This window comes from Podarcis tiliguerta, assembly GCF_965153285.1.
Source record: "Podarcis tiliguerta genome assembly, chromosome: 3".
In the NCBI taxonomy this organism is placed as follows: Eukaryota; Metazoa; Chordata; class Lepidosauria; order Squamata; family Lacertidae; genus Podarcis; species Podarcis tiliguerta.
Genome location: NC_139536.1, coordinates 88,564,900 through 88,579,788, shown reverse-complemented (window position 1 = coordinate 88,579,788; position 14,889 = coordinate 88,564,900). Strand labels below are relative to the sequence as shown.

Here is a 14,889-nt window from a genome sequence, read left to right as displayed (position 1 = left end):
AATTGCAAAACCACTAGGATTCAACCACGATTTACTGGGACATCCAAATGCAAGCTTACGTAAAAAAACTTTTTAGAAGCCCCATCTTGGCAATGAGGTCAGTTCTGGGCCCACTTGCAGGTGGACAAGTCAAGAACGAGCTTAGGACCCTCGTACCTATGGGACTGCCTCTCCTGGTATGTCTCACGGAGGACCTTAAGGTCTTCAAACAAAAACATCTTGGAGGTCCCAGGCCACAGAGAGGTTAGGCTGGCCTCAACCAGAGCCAGGGCTTTTTCGGCTGTGGCCCTGATCTGGTGGAACACTCTGTCACAAGAGACTAGGGCCCTGTGGGACTTGACATCTTTCCGCAGGGCCTGCAAGACAGAGCTGTTCCACCAGGCCTTTGGTCAGGGCACAGCCTGACTCCCTCCTTTGGCAATCCTCACAGAACTCTAGCCCAATGGTTGCCATTAATCTGATTTGAACTGATTTTGTAATGAACTGATTTTAGAATGTTGTATCATTTTACTGTTTTTAGCCGCTCTGAGCCCGGCTTCAGCTGGGGAGGGCGGGATATAAAATAATAATAATAATAATAATAATAATACTAGTAATAATTATCATCATCATCATGAACCAGAGCTGAGCAGCCCTACTTCTATCTCTTACCAATACCTATTCACATTTAAATGGAAATGGACAGGAAGGCCAGAAACTAGACAGCATCTAAATACTTATTTCCTTGTGGAGTGAGACTGGAATAAAAACAAGAAGTTGTCAGAAGCCAATACTGCAGTGTGACAGAGACCTGTTCTTTAGAACTTCCTGCACCCTCACTATACTGGCCTGGTTCACCTGCCAGGCTAAGCTGTTGCGTTTATTTGATTTAATATTTGTATTTGTGTTCAGAATGCAAATGTGAAAATGTTGAGCTCAAAGCGGCCCAAAAGAGCATTGAAAAACAATAACCATTGCAATCGCTATTAATTTAAAACCTGATAGCATATAAAGCAAAGAGTGAATTAAATCCAAACAATTAATGCAATTCAATAAAGCCATAGTAACTCAATGGTATTGCCGGGATACTTCCTAATCACATGGAGCAAAAAAAATATGGATTTAGCTGTTGGTTATCCAATGTACAGGGATCCACACTCACTATACATGAATTATAGACACTTACACGGAACTATACATTTAAAAATCATTTGGGGTGGCTGGGCAAGGTTGCTGAGTCACTGGTGGCTTCAGGCTTCAGGCCTAGATTCAAACATGTGCGCTTCTGTAAAGCCTCTCACAACCACTTTGCTCCTGGCTCTTTTCAGTCCTGTGTTGCTATATCTCATGGTTAATCTCTCTCTCCTTGTTAAGCACAAGTCCAGGTCTTGACAATACACTAACTTAAACCTTGGCTTAGCATAACATGGTGTGTGTGTGGGGTGGGTGGGGTGGAAATAGAAAAAATAAATAAATAGGAAGAAGCAAAGTGGTTGGGACTCCTTTTCTGGGATCCCATACATTTGTGTCATCCTGGTAAGCCATAGTTAGTATTACTGTGTTGTGTGAACAAGGCTATTGTTTTAGACACCTGCAGAAAGCTTTATTTTTATTTCAGCAAGTTTACCTACTTACGCATACTTGCTTTTAAAGTTCTGTTGCTTTTATCTGTGCTTTTACTGATAATTATCTATGGACACATCTTATGATGAAGTGGCTTCTACGTTTTTCTAGATAAAATAATAAAAAAGAAGTATTCATAATGCCGACTGTGTGCTTGGCTGGCTCCCAAAATGGGCAGTAGCTAAATCATGCAAATTTAGGATAATCACATTTCTTGGGTTAGTCTATATCACAGTTTAAGAGCAGCCCAAACAATCTCAGCGGCTCAACCATGAGTAAGCAGGAGGGGACTTTGCTCTGGGAAGGATGCTCCCATGTTTGGCTCCCTGTCCGTTAGCCACTGCTAAATGGGACAGAGTGTTATGCCTCCACCAGTCTGTAAGTCACCACTGTTTTAGACGCATCGGTGAAACCGTTCTGAGTGTATTTCTTGTAGCTCTTTGCTACTGTGCTTTAGTTATCTATCCCACCCCCCATGCTGGCCAGGCTCTAGGAACTAGAATCTTCGGGGTTCTTTTGAAAGAAATTTTATTGTTCTGTCAAGCCTCTTATGATGATGCTTCCTCACTTAAGGTTTTGATGGGTTTGCAGATATAAAATGTTACTGACGCTATAAAACTGCTGCTTCACCCAGGCTTTGCCTTCTAACAGCCATCAGCATTTATTTTTGCAAACATTGTGCCCATGGCAATAAACTGGACTTCCAAGACACGCAGAAATTGCAGTTCCAAGACATGCAATGTGTGAAAATACACATAACACTCAGTGCTAGAGAAATACAATATTCACTGTTTCGTCCTGTGCTCTGTAACGCTTTCGTTGTTGCTTTTCACCAAAAATGAAGTGGAAAAGAGGCAACTTTGAAAAGACTAGAAAACTAAATTAAATGACTTTAAAGTTGACTAGTACTTTCAGTCACCCTATTCACCTATTGTTCCAGTGCAGGTGTTCACCCGAGAGTACAGCTGGTGAATGAAAGATTTAGACCATTCATTTGATAAAGAAGCAACAAAACACTCATGGGACACAAACAGCCAAATCCCAAAACGTTGCAGCTCTGTTTTGCCTTCACCACCTATGTTTGGCATAGGCTTGCTTAACTTGAAAATGGGTTGCTAAATACCTTCAGCATCACAGTAGGAGACGCCATGAACAACCCTTCCTTCCAACTGTAAACTCAAAATCCTTGTGCTGGGGGAAAATAAGAGTCAAAACAGGGCCACCAAGGAACAAGAGGGAGGTATTAGCAAGCAGAAGCAGTACAAAAAGAAAATCTTAGAAAACCCAAAAATCTCAATAAAGGAGCAACCTTGTTCTCTCAAATGGCCCATTGAGGGTTGAGTAGGCTCAGTAGTCACCAGGAACTATGTGATACTGATTGTCAGTTGGGGTGGGGATAACAATGGGAAGAAAATTCAGCTTATACTTTCCCAAAAGGATGTATGGCTGGCTGGCACGCACCCTGAAGGAGCTCCATCTGTTAGTGAGTGGGTTGTGTAAGAAGGCTTGCACGAGGAGCAAAGCCCAGTGAAAACGAATGGGTGTTAGAAAGCAAAAATGCCTGATGAACGGAGGAAATAGCGCTTTGCCTGCATGGAAGGAGTTTGCAGTTAAGGCAAACTTATTTCAGTACTTGCTTACAAATGTATTCCTATGCTGAAGAAGGAAAAGAGCCCTGCTGCATGAGGTGCGCTCCCCACACTGGCCAAACAGATGCCTCTGTGATGTTCGCAAGCAGAATGTTGACAGCAAACACAGCCACTGATGGAATTTGCTACGCATGCAAATGGGCTCATCTCTTGCTAGGACTCTTTTAAGAAAACAAACTCACCTCTGTGGAGAGCACGTGCTTTGTCTCATATAAAGAGCGGCAGAATTTCAAAATTTCATTCCCTGCATTCTCCTTCTGGTCCTGCGGGCTTGTCGTGAGCATCATGGTTCCCAGTTTCACCCAAGGGTTATTACTAGGGCATGCTCTAAAATGCGAGAAAAAAGACATTTCTTGAAAGCAAACTGATCAAGCAAGCAAACATGTACCTACCACAGCCATCTGCTTAGCAATATAAACCGAGGAGCAAGGTATAACAGATCCAGAAGAAAAAGAATCAAGATCAAGTGGAAAGAATCCTTGCTTTGCAGCCATCAATGGGGACAGTTGCCATGAGGGGAAGTCTCGCCTTCCAATCTAGGAAGGCAGACACCCAAATGGAAGAGAAATACATCTCTCCATAGGGTACCACCATATTTATGTATCTCTCGCCCTCTTTCTCTCTAGAGCATCTGCTTTACATGCAAAATGTCCCAGGTTCGACCCTTGACATCTCCAGCAAGGGCTGGAAACGATCCCTCTCTGAAACCCTGGAGAGCTGCTGCCAGGTGTAGTTTAATCACAGAATCGTAGAGTTGGAAGGGACCCTGAGGATCATCTAGTTCAACCCCTGCAATTCAGGAATACGCAGCTGTCCCTTACGGGGATCAAACCTGCAACCTTGGTGTTATCAGCACCGCGCCTTAACCAACTGAGCTATCCACTGGCTCAGCAGAATGCAGCTTCCGGTGTCCCTCTGAAGGCTTAATCAAAAGCTCTGCGAGATCAGAATGAATAGCAATTACTGCTCTATTTTTCCAGCTAAAAGCAAAGTTTATAAACCGAGAACAAAGACTATGAATGAATGCGTGCACACACAGGAAGAGGAAGATCTTTATATGCCACATAAAAAGCGGTGGCATTCGTAGAGGCAGATCGCTGCATTATGAAGACTGAATCACACACATCTGCTTTCCTTACAATGGCAAGATGTGCTGGCTTTGTGTCTACCGAGCCACATACAGGTGAAATGGGTCCATTTGGGATTACAATATGAAAAATGAACAACATAGAATTTTGTCTAGAATGGAAGGAGCAACTAAGGAGGTAAAGAGTTCTCCATCTCCAGCATCGAATCCATCGGCACGAATAAGCAATTTTTCCACAGGCAAATTACTGGTGAATGCACTCAACATAAAATGATTACTGAAGAGGAACACTTAAGTCCTCACAGAGATAAAACAACAGCTTTCCAGATTAGTTAGCTCTGAGTAAGGCACTTAGCACAGTGGTCATGTACTATCTAAGATGCCAACTGCTGCAGGAATTAGTTTCTTGGGCCATTTTAGTACTATAATACATACTACTTTTTTAAAAAAGAGGGTTAATATTTAGCTCATGGAAATTTGTGTGTGCCTAAATAGCTCAGTTGGGTTAGAGCATGGTGCTGATAATGCCAAGGTTGCAGGTTTGATCCCCATATGGGACAACTGCATATTCCTGCATTGCAGGGGGTTGGACTAGAATCAGTGGTGGAGAACCTATGGCACGTGTGCCAGAGTGGGCACGCAGAGCCCTCTCTCTGGGCGTGCGCGCCATTGCCCCATCAGTGCCGTTTCTGGATGACCCATGGGACCCCTTCCAATACCGCGACTCGCGGCCTGCTGACCTGGAGACCAGCATTCTCCTACTCGCAAGTAAAGCCCAGCAGCTGCGTGCTGAGGAAGGAGGGCCTGTCGGCAACCGGCCAGGAGCCTCTTCCCCACCCACTGCTGAAAGAGGGCGGGAGGCTTGTCCTCACCGCGCCCCGACCTACAAGGCAAGCGACGTCCATAACTCCAACTCCTCCTGCCCAGCCCATGCTTCTGACCTTCCCCTCTGAGGTGAATTTTGTAAGAAGGGAGCCTAGGACTTCTTGGGGTTGGGCGACAGGGAAAGTTGAGGGATGAAGAGGCGGTGTGTTCTTTCTGTGGGGCCATGTCATGGTGTGCAGCTGCTGCCGCTGATGAGTGCCTCTGCTGCGCTAGGACGGGCCTAGTCAGGCATCCGCTCTGGTTCGTGCCTTCCCAGCCGCAGGTCACCCTTGTCCAACCTCAAAGGGTTGGCGGTGGGGCCTGCAAGCCGGAACCTGGGGTGCAATAAACCAAAAGCGAAGGGCTGGCTAGCACCTGGGAAGACCCGGGTTCAGGTCATGAAGCTCGCCTGGGTGACCACTGCCTCTCAGCTTCCCCTACCTCGCAGGCTTGTTGTGGGAACTAAGGTAAAGGTAAAGGGACCCCTGACCATTAGGTCCAGTCGTGGCCGACTCTGGGGTTGCGACACTCATCTCGCTTTATTGGCAGAGGGAGGCGGCGTACAGCTTCCAGGTCATGTGGCCAGCATGACTAAGCCGCTTCTGGCGAACCAGAGGAGTGCACGGAAACGCCGTTTATCTTCCCGCTGGAGCAGTACCTATTTATCTACTTGCACTCTGACGTGCTTTTGAACTGCTGGTTGGCAGGAGCAGGGACTGAGCTACAGGAGCTCACCCCATTGCGGGGATTCGAACCGCCGACCTAATAAACAACTGCTCCTTTTCCCTTATGGGGTACCAAGAGCCTGTATCATTATTATCCCATATTTAATTGCCTTGTTGGCACTTTGCGGTAAATTAGTGGGTTTGGGGTTGCAGTTTGGGCACTCGGTCTCTAAAAGGTTTGCCACCACTGGACTAGATGATCCTCAGGATCCCTTCCAACTCTACAATCCTAAGGTTCTGTGAGCAAATACTTACACATTTGCACTTTTCATAGGTGGCCAGGCTTGCAGGAGCATGACTAAATGCTGGAATTCTCCATGATCCTTACTAGATCCCAAAAGCTTGAGGAAAAGGCTGTACCTCTTTTCTTCATTTTCAATATCAGTTATTTCCACCTAAGGAATTGAGAGAATGAAGCACGTTAAGTGTAGGGTTTGTTGGGGTTCAGATGAATGAGCCGACTATTTTCAGCAATAAATATGGTAATATTCCTATATGGAGTCACATTTGAAACAATACAGAAGCAGTCGACGGGATTTTCCTAGGAAACATTTTATTCGGTCTCATCTGCAATTATGTATGCTGAACACACAGAAACACAGAGATAATACGAAATTACTAGGAGTTATGGTCTCCAAACAACATTAAACCCGTGCAAGCAGATTAATGGAATAGTACAAATGATTCCCCCACCTCCTTGAATTCCCTAGACAAACAAAATTTATTATACTTTACCAATGCAGATTACTGTATATGAAATGGAACAGTTGTACTGTAACATTATATCTTAAAAGATCTTATGCTTTGATACTGAAGTACCATCTATCAGAATCAGAAGAATCTTTACTTGCATCAGCCACTAGCCGTAGCAATAAATAAAATGTACTGAAGACAGAGGTAAAAACTTAACTATAGAAAATACATTTTGGGGGTTTATGTCAATAATCAAATGGACAACAAAACGTTGGTGAAACAATTGACAATCAAGCCTTTTGCCCACTAGCTGTTTCTCCAAAATGTATAGTTAAAAAGAGGGCTACCAGAGGAATTTTTAAGTGTATAGATGCAGAGCTGCAAACTCAACCTCCCTTGGAATATGATATGGTGAGGGACAAACCAGAAAACTACAAGTTCCTGGCTGAGCTATTGGAAATTAGCTCCAAATGAAATAGGTAGTCAACTCCCAAGAATCAAAAGGTATACTAATGTTCCCACTGATAAGAGGAATGGAAGCATTTTTTAAAAAAGAAATTGGGTACCTGGACAAAGTGGAAGTGACAAGCACAGAGCCTTAAAGGAATTGGGGCTAAAACTGATGTCATGGAACATAGCAGGCTGGCGTTCAAAGCAGAATAATAAACAGCTGATGAACTATTTTGAGCAATTTGATATTATTCTGCTACAAGAAACATTGCAGAATAACTCTATAGTCCTTTTATATAGAACCCCCCCAAAAAGTCAAGTTGCACTAAATGAATATTAAAAAACAACAAGCCACCATCTTTAAAATAAATTGAAGTATATTTCAGTGCTAACTGTAGGATTCCTTAACTGAAGCAATCTTTTAAAAAGCAGTGCAGGGATGAGAAACTGGACACAAAATGAGATAAAACAGAAGATGGGGGAAAACTAGATTCGAGTTTTGAAGGAATGGGAGTTCAAAGACAGATTAATGCTGCCGTTTCATAATAAAGTGCTATTTAAAAACTTATGCACCGTGCACTTTGAGAATAAATATTTTAGGTGTGCAATGACCCCAAGTTTCAGTATGGACTTCAATTTGGTGCTTCAGAAAATAGGCCACCTTTTCTCTGAGGCACTATATAGGTTACCAGACCAGTTTCTGGGGCTATCCAAAACCACTTTCTCTTTGTTTTCTTGCTCCCCTCTCCCCTTCTCTATTGGGGAAACTAAAAATGGTTATAACTTCACTTCCCCTTCTTTGGCAGAAGTGGACGAAATTAACAGGCATGCTAGACATTCTAGTGGAGATAAAGTCTGCCAAATTTGAGCCAAATAGATCCTGGGGATCTTGTCCTGGATAGCTCTAGAACGCAACATTTTCAAAAACTATTTCCTGGGGGAGAGGGGGACAGAGTTAAATGGCATTTGTAGACAAGCTTGCTCCTTCTGAGAAGAAGAGTTTGGATTTGATATCCCGCTTTATCACTAGGAGTCTCAAAGTGGCTAACATTCTCCTTTCCCTTCCTCCCCCACAACAAACACTCTGTGAGGTGAGTGGGGCTAAGAGACTTCAAAGAAGTGTGACTGGCCCAAGGTCACCCAGCAGCTGCATGTGGAGGAGTGGAGACGCGAACCTGGTTTCCCAGATTACAAGTCCACCGCTCTTAACCACTACACCACACTGGCTCTCCACATGAGGGCATGAACTAGTTTCATGAGGGTGGCTGCACTGTTTTCCCCACAAGGGAAGGTGTCATAGTTTTAAGTGGATAGAAAAGGAGCCATTTATCCTTTCCCAGTTTGTGGAGAATTAGTCTGAAAACTGTGCCCCCAGGTAAGAAACCTGCCAAACTGCAGACGAATGACTCTGGTTTTTTGTGTGTGTGTGCAGTAAGCACTGTTAAAAGTAGATTATTTGTGTGTGTTTGGAAATAACTAAATGGGATTCACTGTCTGGGTAAAATCATGAGAATTTAAGGGCAGTATCTACATATTTTTAAATGAAATAAAATCAATTAGTCACGTAATCAATGTAGTCACGTAATCAATAGATTCCTACTCATTATTAAGATTCTAATGGGAAGAGCTATCAGAATCTTTTGAAAAGGGCTGGGGCATCAAGGTAAGTGGAGGGGATAATATCATTACAATGTAAATTAAATTGAAATTATAACCCAAGAGGACAAACCAATATCAAAACTAGTGAAATAGAGCAAACTAGTTTGATAATTAATTCAAATCAAGGAAAGACAGTGGGCTTTTAAAACAAATAAATAAACCATAAATCTAAATCATTCCTGTGCCAAGGCAAAACACAACTGAAATGGTTCAACTTGTCAGGTATTTTATGACTACTGCATATCAATGAATATATACACAATACAAGCATAGTGATTATATTCTGCACCAGGCAGAAGGGAATAAACACAATACAAAAATTAACATTGCAAAATATTAAATAAACAAGTAAGCTGGCAATTAACCTTCATTTGCATGTTTTCCTTCGTATGAAAACACAGTGTATATTCAGCACTATAGATTTCTGAACCCAACCCTCGTGGTTCAAGGTAACAAATAAGTCAGTTTCCTTAAAATGCAGGCTTACTGGGTAATTCATATGATGTGACTATCTTCCCTGATAATCTGAAGCTATCTTTCATGTAAGCAACTCAGTAGAAAGGAGATGATGCAGTCAAGGTTCAAGATTCCTACCCCACCAAATGTAGCCTTGTTCACTAGCTCACAACAAACCATATACAAATGGCGAAACTTTCTAAAAGAATTATTTTCATTAGAAGCACTGGCATTCTCAGGAACGGACTGAAATGGGAGCTAAGAAATAATACTGATATAGTCTAGGACTTGTAGGGTCTGAGCATTTTCCTTTCATAGAATTACTGGATGTTTAGAGAAACTATGTTCTTTGGTCGAATTCTTGCAAAACTACCTGTCATTACTCACCCACAAAGTCTCAGAGCAGAAGATTTACTAATGCCCTAGCAAAATCCACATTAACACATGAGGCACTGTGTACAAGTAAGTATCTCACAAATATTCTGAGACCCTTGACTGCAAACGTGAATGTGAATTAATGTATCATTAAATGCAGAATGGCAAAGAAGGCACCTGAGAGTAGTCCTTTATTGCGACAATACATTCTCAGTCGCGGTGAAGCGCTGCTAAAAAGAAACGCCACATTCAGATTTATTTGCAGCGGAAGGGCTTTCAAAATAAATAAATAAAATTTGAAATGGGGTATGCGCTTTACCTTAAGACGCTGTGCTGCAGTGACATGAAATAGGGATGTGAACTTGAATGCAATCTCCCACTGATTCAATTACACCTCAGTCTCCACATGTGGCTTTATTGAGCCATGTAGGCAATTATGATGCACATGGCAACATGAAACTGTGGTGGAGGTTCCTTCCTCCAGAGGAGGTTAACTTCAAATGGAAGACGCTGATTGATAAATTATTATTCCAACTTCACTGAGAGGAAACGCGGTGTAGGTAAATTATGGGCTCGGCTCAGGTTCCTCTTTAGTATCTTAGATAAGTGCTAGATTTATGGAGAGGAATTAATTATTCCGAGTACCTCAGCTAGACCACAATCATTGCCCACTCAGAGACTTCAGCTTCTGCAGCGCACACAAAGTGACAATTTTTGTTCAGTGCCCATGGAATTACTTAGACAACATTTGGTATCTATCAGTTTCAGAGCTTGCAATACATACTAATGTGATTTTTGGATAGTGCTGATTTTTTTTTTTTTTGCTGAATGTTCTGATACTATCAGGGCACTGTGTAAGTTATCCAGTTGTGGCATCCGTCCTTTCAAGTCTGCAGGTGCACCCCTTCATTGTAAAAAGCATTCACTGCTGGAAATTCAATCTGGAAATTACCACGGTAAATATATATATATGGCTATTTAGTTCAGGAAACTGGTGGAGCTCCTGGGTTCGTTCAAATTTCCCTAAGGGAGTCAATTTTTTTTTTGCAGAAAGCTATAATCTGCAAACCTGAGGACAGAAGTGTTGAGGTCAAAGAATAGCAAAGTGTTCCAAAGTCACTAGGAAGTTGAACTGCCGGCCGAATTAGATGCTATATTGTTATTTCACGGTTTATCTTTGCAGCACATCTGAAAAAACAGCAATATATATTCTCCAACACTTTGCAGATGAAAACAGAGATGTTATTCTTGTTAAGTGAAAAATCATAGCCACCTTTTCCTCTCGCTACTACAACTTCTTAAGGGTTCTATTAGAAAGTGTGTTTGTTGGCAAGTTTACCATAACAAGTCTGTCTGTAGGTCTACATGCCCACATATTCATAGGCATAAAGGTAAAGTTATAATAAAATAACTCTGCAGAATGCTTTATCTCAGAATGGATCTGGTCCTACTTACTACAGAATGGCTACAAAGCCAGCCAATTCCAAGATTTAAGCTCTAGATCAGGATGAGGAACCTGAGGCCCTCCAGATGTTGCCAAATACCATCTCCTATCAATCCTGGCCAGCCTGGTCAATGATCAGAGGTGGTGGGTGCTGCAGACATTCAGGCGAGGAGCTAAAGCAGAACATGTGCACACTATGAGTGTTTCCACCTTTCTCCCATTTGTATTCACTGCTATTGTTTTTTCCCTTTCCATTGATACCTTTCTCAGAATTGTAGAGTTGGAAGGGACCATGAGGGTCATCTAGTCCAAGCGTCTGCAATGTGATGCTTGAAGCCGTGACCCTGAGATGACAAGTCTCATGCTCTACCGACTACACCACACCATCAGTGTGGTGTAGTGGTTAAGAGCGATAGACTCGTAATCTGGGGAACTGGGTTTGCTTCCCCGCTCCTCCACATGCAGCTGCTGGGTGACCTTGGGCTAGTCACACTTCTTTGACGTCTCTCAGCCCCACTCACCTCACAGAGTGTTTGTTGTGGGGGAGGAAGGGAAAGGAGAATGTTAGCTGCTTTGAGACTCCTTCGGGTAGTGATAGAGCGGGATATCACATCCAAACTCTTCTTCTTCTTCACTTCTTCTTAGTTCAATGCCTTCTTCGCGGATCCGTCTGTCTTATGGATAACCCCAACTAGTCCAGTGCCACAGTGCACCATCACAGATCAATTAGATTTGGTTGCAAAACGACATTACTGGGGGTAAGTAAATCAGAGTGAAAACAACGCTTGCGGATTAGGTATGTCGCCCGGTTTTGAAACTGTGCTCTTAAAACCTCCAGAGAAGTGAGTGGGAGGGAGTGGTTTTGCTTCTGAGGGAGGTGCTTGTGAGAAATGCCCCATTTTCGGCTGACTCACAACCTCCTCTTTAATGCCTGACTTTCCCAGAATGCAAACTTTGAGCCCGAGAGTGTGCTTTAAATCATCTAGTCGGCAAAGAGCAACAGAGAAGTGCTGTGACAATGGCGGAAAAGGACCCATCGCACCCAGATATACTAAAGGAACAAAACAGCTCAGCTACATAGGTTCGTTCTGGAAAGAAAAGAGGGGAAATCCCCCCCCCCCCCTTTAAGGAAAATGTCACCATTCTGAGGCACATTTTTAATGCTCCGTTTAACTAGAAAATTATAGACCCTGAAGACCTTAGATAAAACGCATCATGGGGATTACAAAACAATGCAACTCACCCTTGGACTCCCTAGTTACCCCTGTCCCCAAGCACCATTTCCCCAGCGGGGTGCCATTGGAATGTGCATTAAGGTCTCCCAAGCCTTTGAAAAATAGGGACATCTGGATTTCTTAATTTTGTTAACTAATCATTAGAGAACTGGAAATAGCTGTGCTTCCGACTGTGAGATAGGTAGCTTCCTTCATAAAGCACATTTTTAATTCTGCACAAGCTGGCCTGCTTCCCAGCAGTACATTGATTTGTGGGACCACTAACTTATAGCACCTAAAGCATAATTAAATATTAAGTCCCACTTTGATGTATGCAAAGTCTGGCTAAGAGGATTACTTAGACACACCGAAGGTGGCTTTCACACACTTTCTGGTAATTGAACATTGCAATATCATTAAAATTATCTTTACACAATAAGAATCCACATCCATCACTGGCATTATCTAGAGTACCTTTAGGTGTTGGGAAGGAAATTGGGGAGGGGGGGAACTGCTAAAAAGGAATACCAAAAGAAGGCAAAGAGAAGGATGGAATAATTATTTAAATATGTGTAACAGACAATGAGAATGTGTAATTATGTTACAGGCATTTCACAAACCCAAAATAGAAAGTGCTGATTATAACAACATGCAAAGTTTTATGTTCACCCTCAAACTCTAAAGAGGTGTGAAATATTTTAATTCATATGGCAAAGGCTTCAAGTATATGGATAAGTATCCCCCCCCCAATATTTTATGTTATTGATTGAATTAATATACTGCCCTATACCCAGAGGTCTCAGGGCGTTTTACATAATAAAATCAAAATATAAAACCACAAATTACATAATCAAAATAAAAACAACCCAATAGCCCCCCCCCCAATATATATAGTTCTGATGTCAACAGTAATAGCTCGTTTGCCTTTTCACTGGTCATCTTTGCGGTTAATGATAAGGGTTAAATATTTTTCATTGTTTTAAAATCAAACAGATATGACATTCCAGTATTTCTGAAAGAAATGTCCTCTATAATGTATTTCTTCAAAACCTCATAATAATTCATTATTACCACAAGACATAGCTAACTGTTGGATATTTCAGTAGAGCAATCCTTGTCTTTTCACTGACAATCAGTATAGAACAATGATTATCTCGGGGGGTTAAGCCATCAAATGTAAAATGAGGGCATGAAAATCTCTAGGCCCATGAGGCAGACTGAGAAAACCTGCGACAGATTTTGTTAGTTTATTATTACTGCCTTTTTACTGCCAGGGAGAAGGGTTTGTGAGATTTTTCTGTCTCAGGTACTAGAATAAGTTGGTTGGCCTTGACTTGAAGATTATTTGCTCCTCTGCCTCAGGTAGCAAAATGCTTTGGACTGCTCCTGAAAATACCACTCCCATAATCTTCGTAGTAGGATCAAAACAGACCCTGAAGGCAGGAGCGATACATACTTGAATATAAAGTACAAAGAAAAAGAAGCTGTGAGCTACAGAACCCAATTAGACTTGAAGGCTTCCAGCCCATACACCCCCAACTCCTACCAGTAATAATACGGTAGCCACAAATGGTTTTGAATATTGCACAAAACAGGGGAAGGGGATGTTCTAGTTTGGTTATTCTGAGACTTTTTGGATCTTGGGCTCTTCATCTAGACTTACTATGCACAACCAATACTAAAGATCCACACCATATACACAACATTTCATGATATATGACCCAGCTGCAGTTCTTTCTAGTTTAATTCCCTCACCCCCATTTATAATGATTATGTTTCATTAAAATTACCAACAGCGCTGCTCGGGAACCCATTAGCAAATGAAAAAATCGCAATGTACATTGATATGGAGGTTGGGAACAACATTAACAAGCCAATGTTGTGAACTGAGACCTGCAGATACAATTTTTATTTTCAAAAAATAAAATAATCTTTGACAAGAAAAGTATACTCATCCCCAGTATTCTGAAACTGATTCACTGACAGCCAAAGTTAGTGCTCATTTCTATACATTAAACTGCTTGTCCTTTCTTTAAAGGCAACCCAGAATTGTTTTAAAGCATCACCATTCAAGATGACCTACCTGTGTCTGGGGCCAACAGGCCTTGAGAACAGCTTGAGTTCTGAAGAGCACGAGCAGCTTGCTGTCTTCGTCACTAAGGTGAAAGGCTTGCTCCAAAATCTGCAGGACTTTAATGCGGGGCTTCACGGGCAAAGAATCATCTCCACAAAATGGTCTAAGCCAAGCCAAGAGATCATCTGAAGACACTAGGTTCTCACTGCAATCAGATCAATAGTCACATGTGTTAAAAATTATTTTTATCCAATTTTATAACGCATGCATACGTGTTCTACAAGCAGTGCCTTTTTCCTAAAAAAATGTTTAGGGATACTCTCATATAGAAATACTGCCCCTCAATGAGGCCAAACTTAGGCTCACAAAATGTTTAGAGGTATGTGTGCCCCTGCGTCCCCCACCTCCCAAAAAGCACTGTCTACAAGTAAGGACCTGGTTCTTTCTATACTCCTAAGAATTAAACTTTGTTAAAATTAAGACATGCAAAGAAATACACCCAAAAGGGCAGAGTTGACAATCACTGACTGCTACACTATTTTGTTCAAAAGTTAATCTTCTTAGAAATAGGTCTGGATGGCAGACAATGTTTCTGAC

General features: G+C 42.1%; 1 protein-coding gene across 2 annotated transcripts in view; it reads right to left on the bottom strand.

Annotated features, from left to right (window-relative positions):
* The window catches only part of NBAS (NBAS subunit of NRZ tethering complex), a 175,144-nt gene that overhangs the window by 9,198 nt on the left and 151,057 nt on the right, over nt 1-14,889 (bottom strand). For both annotated transcript variants that reach the window (XM_083431294.1, XM_083431293.1), the window contains 3 exons: nt 14,302-14,497; nt 6,183-6,322; nt 3,434-3,578 (listed from right to left, as the gene is read on the bottom strand). In XM_083431294.1, coding sequence (XP_083287420.1) covers nt 3,434-3,578; nt 6,183-6,322; nt 14,302-14,497 — 481 coding nt within the window. The remainder of the gene's footprint in view (nt 1-3,433; nt 3,579-6,182; nt 6,323-14,301; nt 14,498-14,889) is intronic.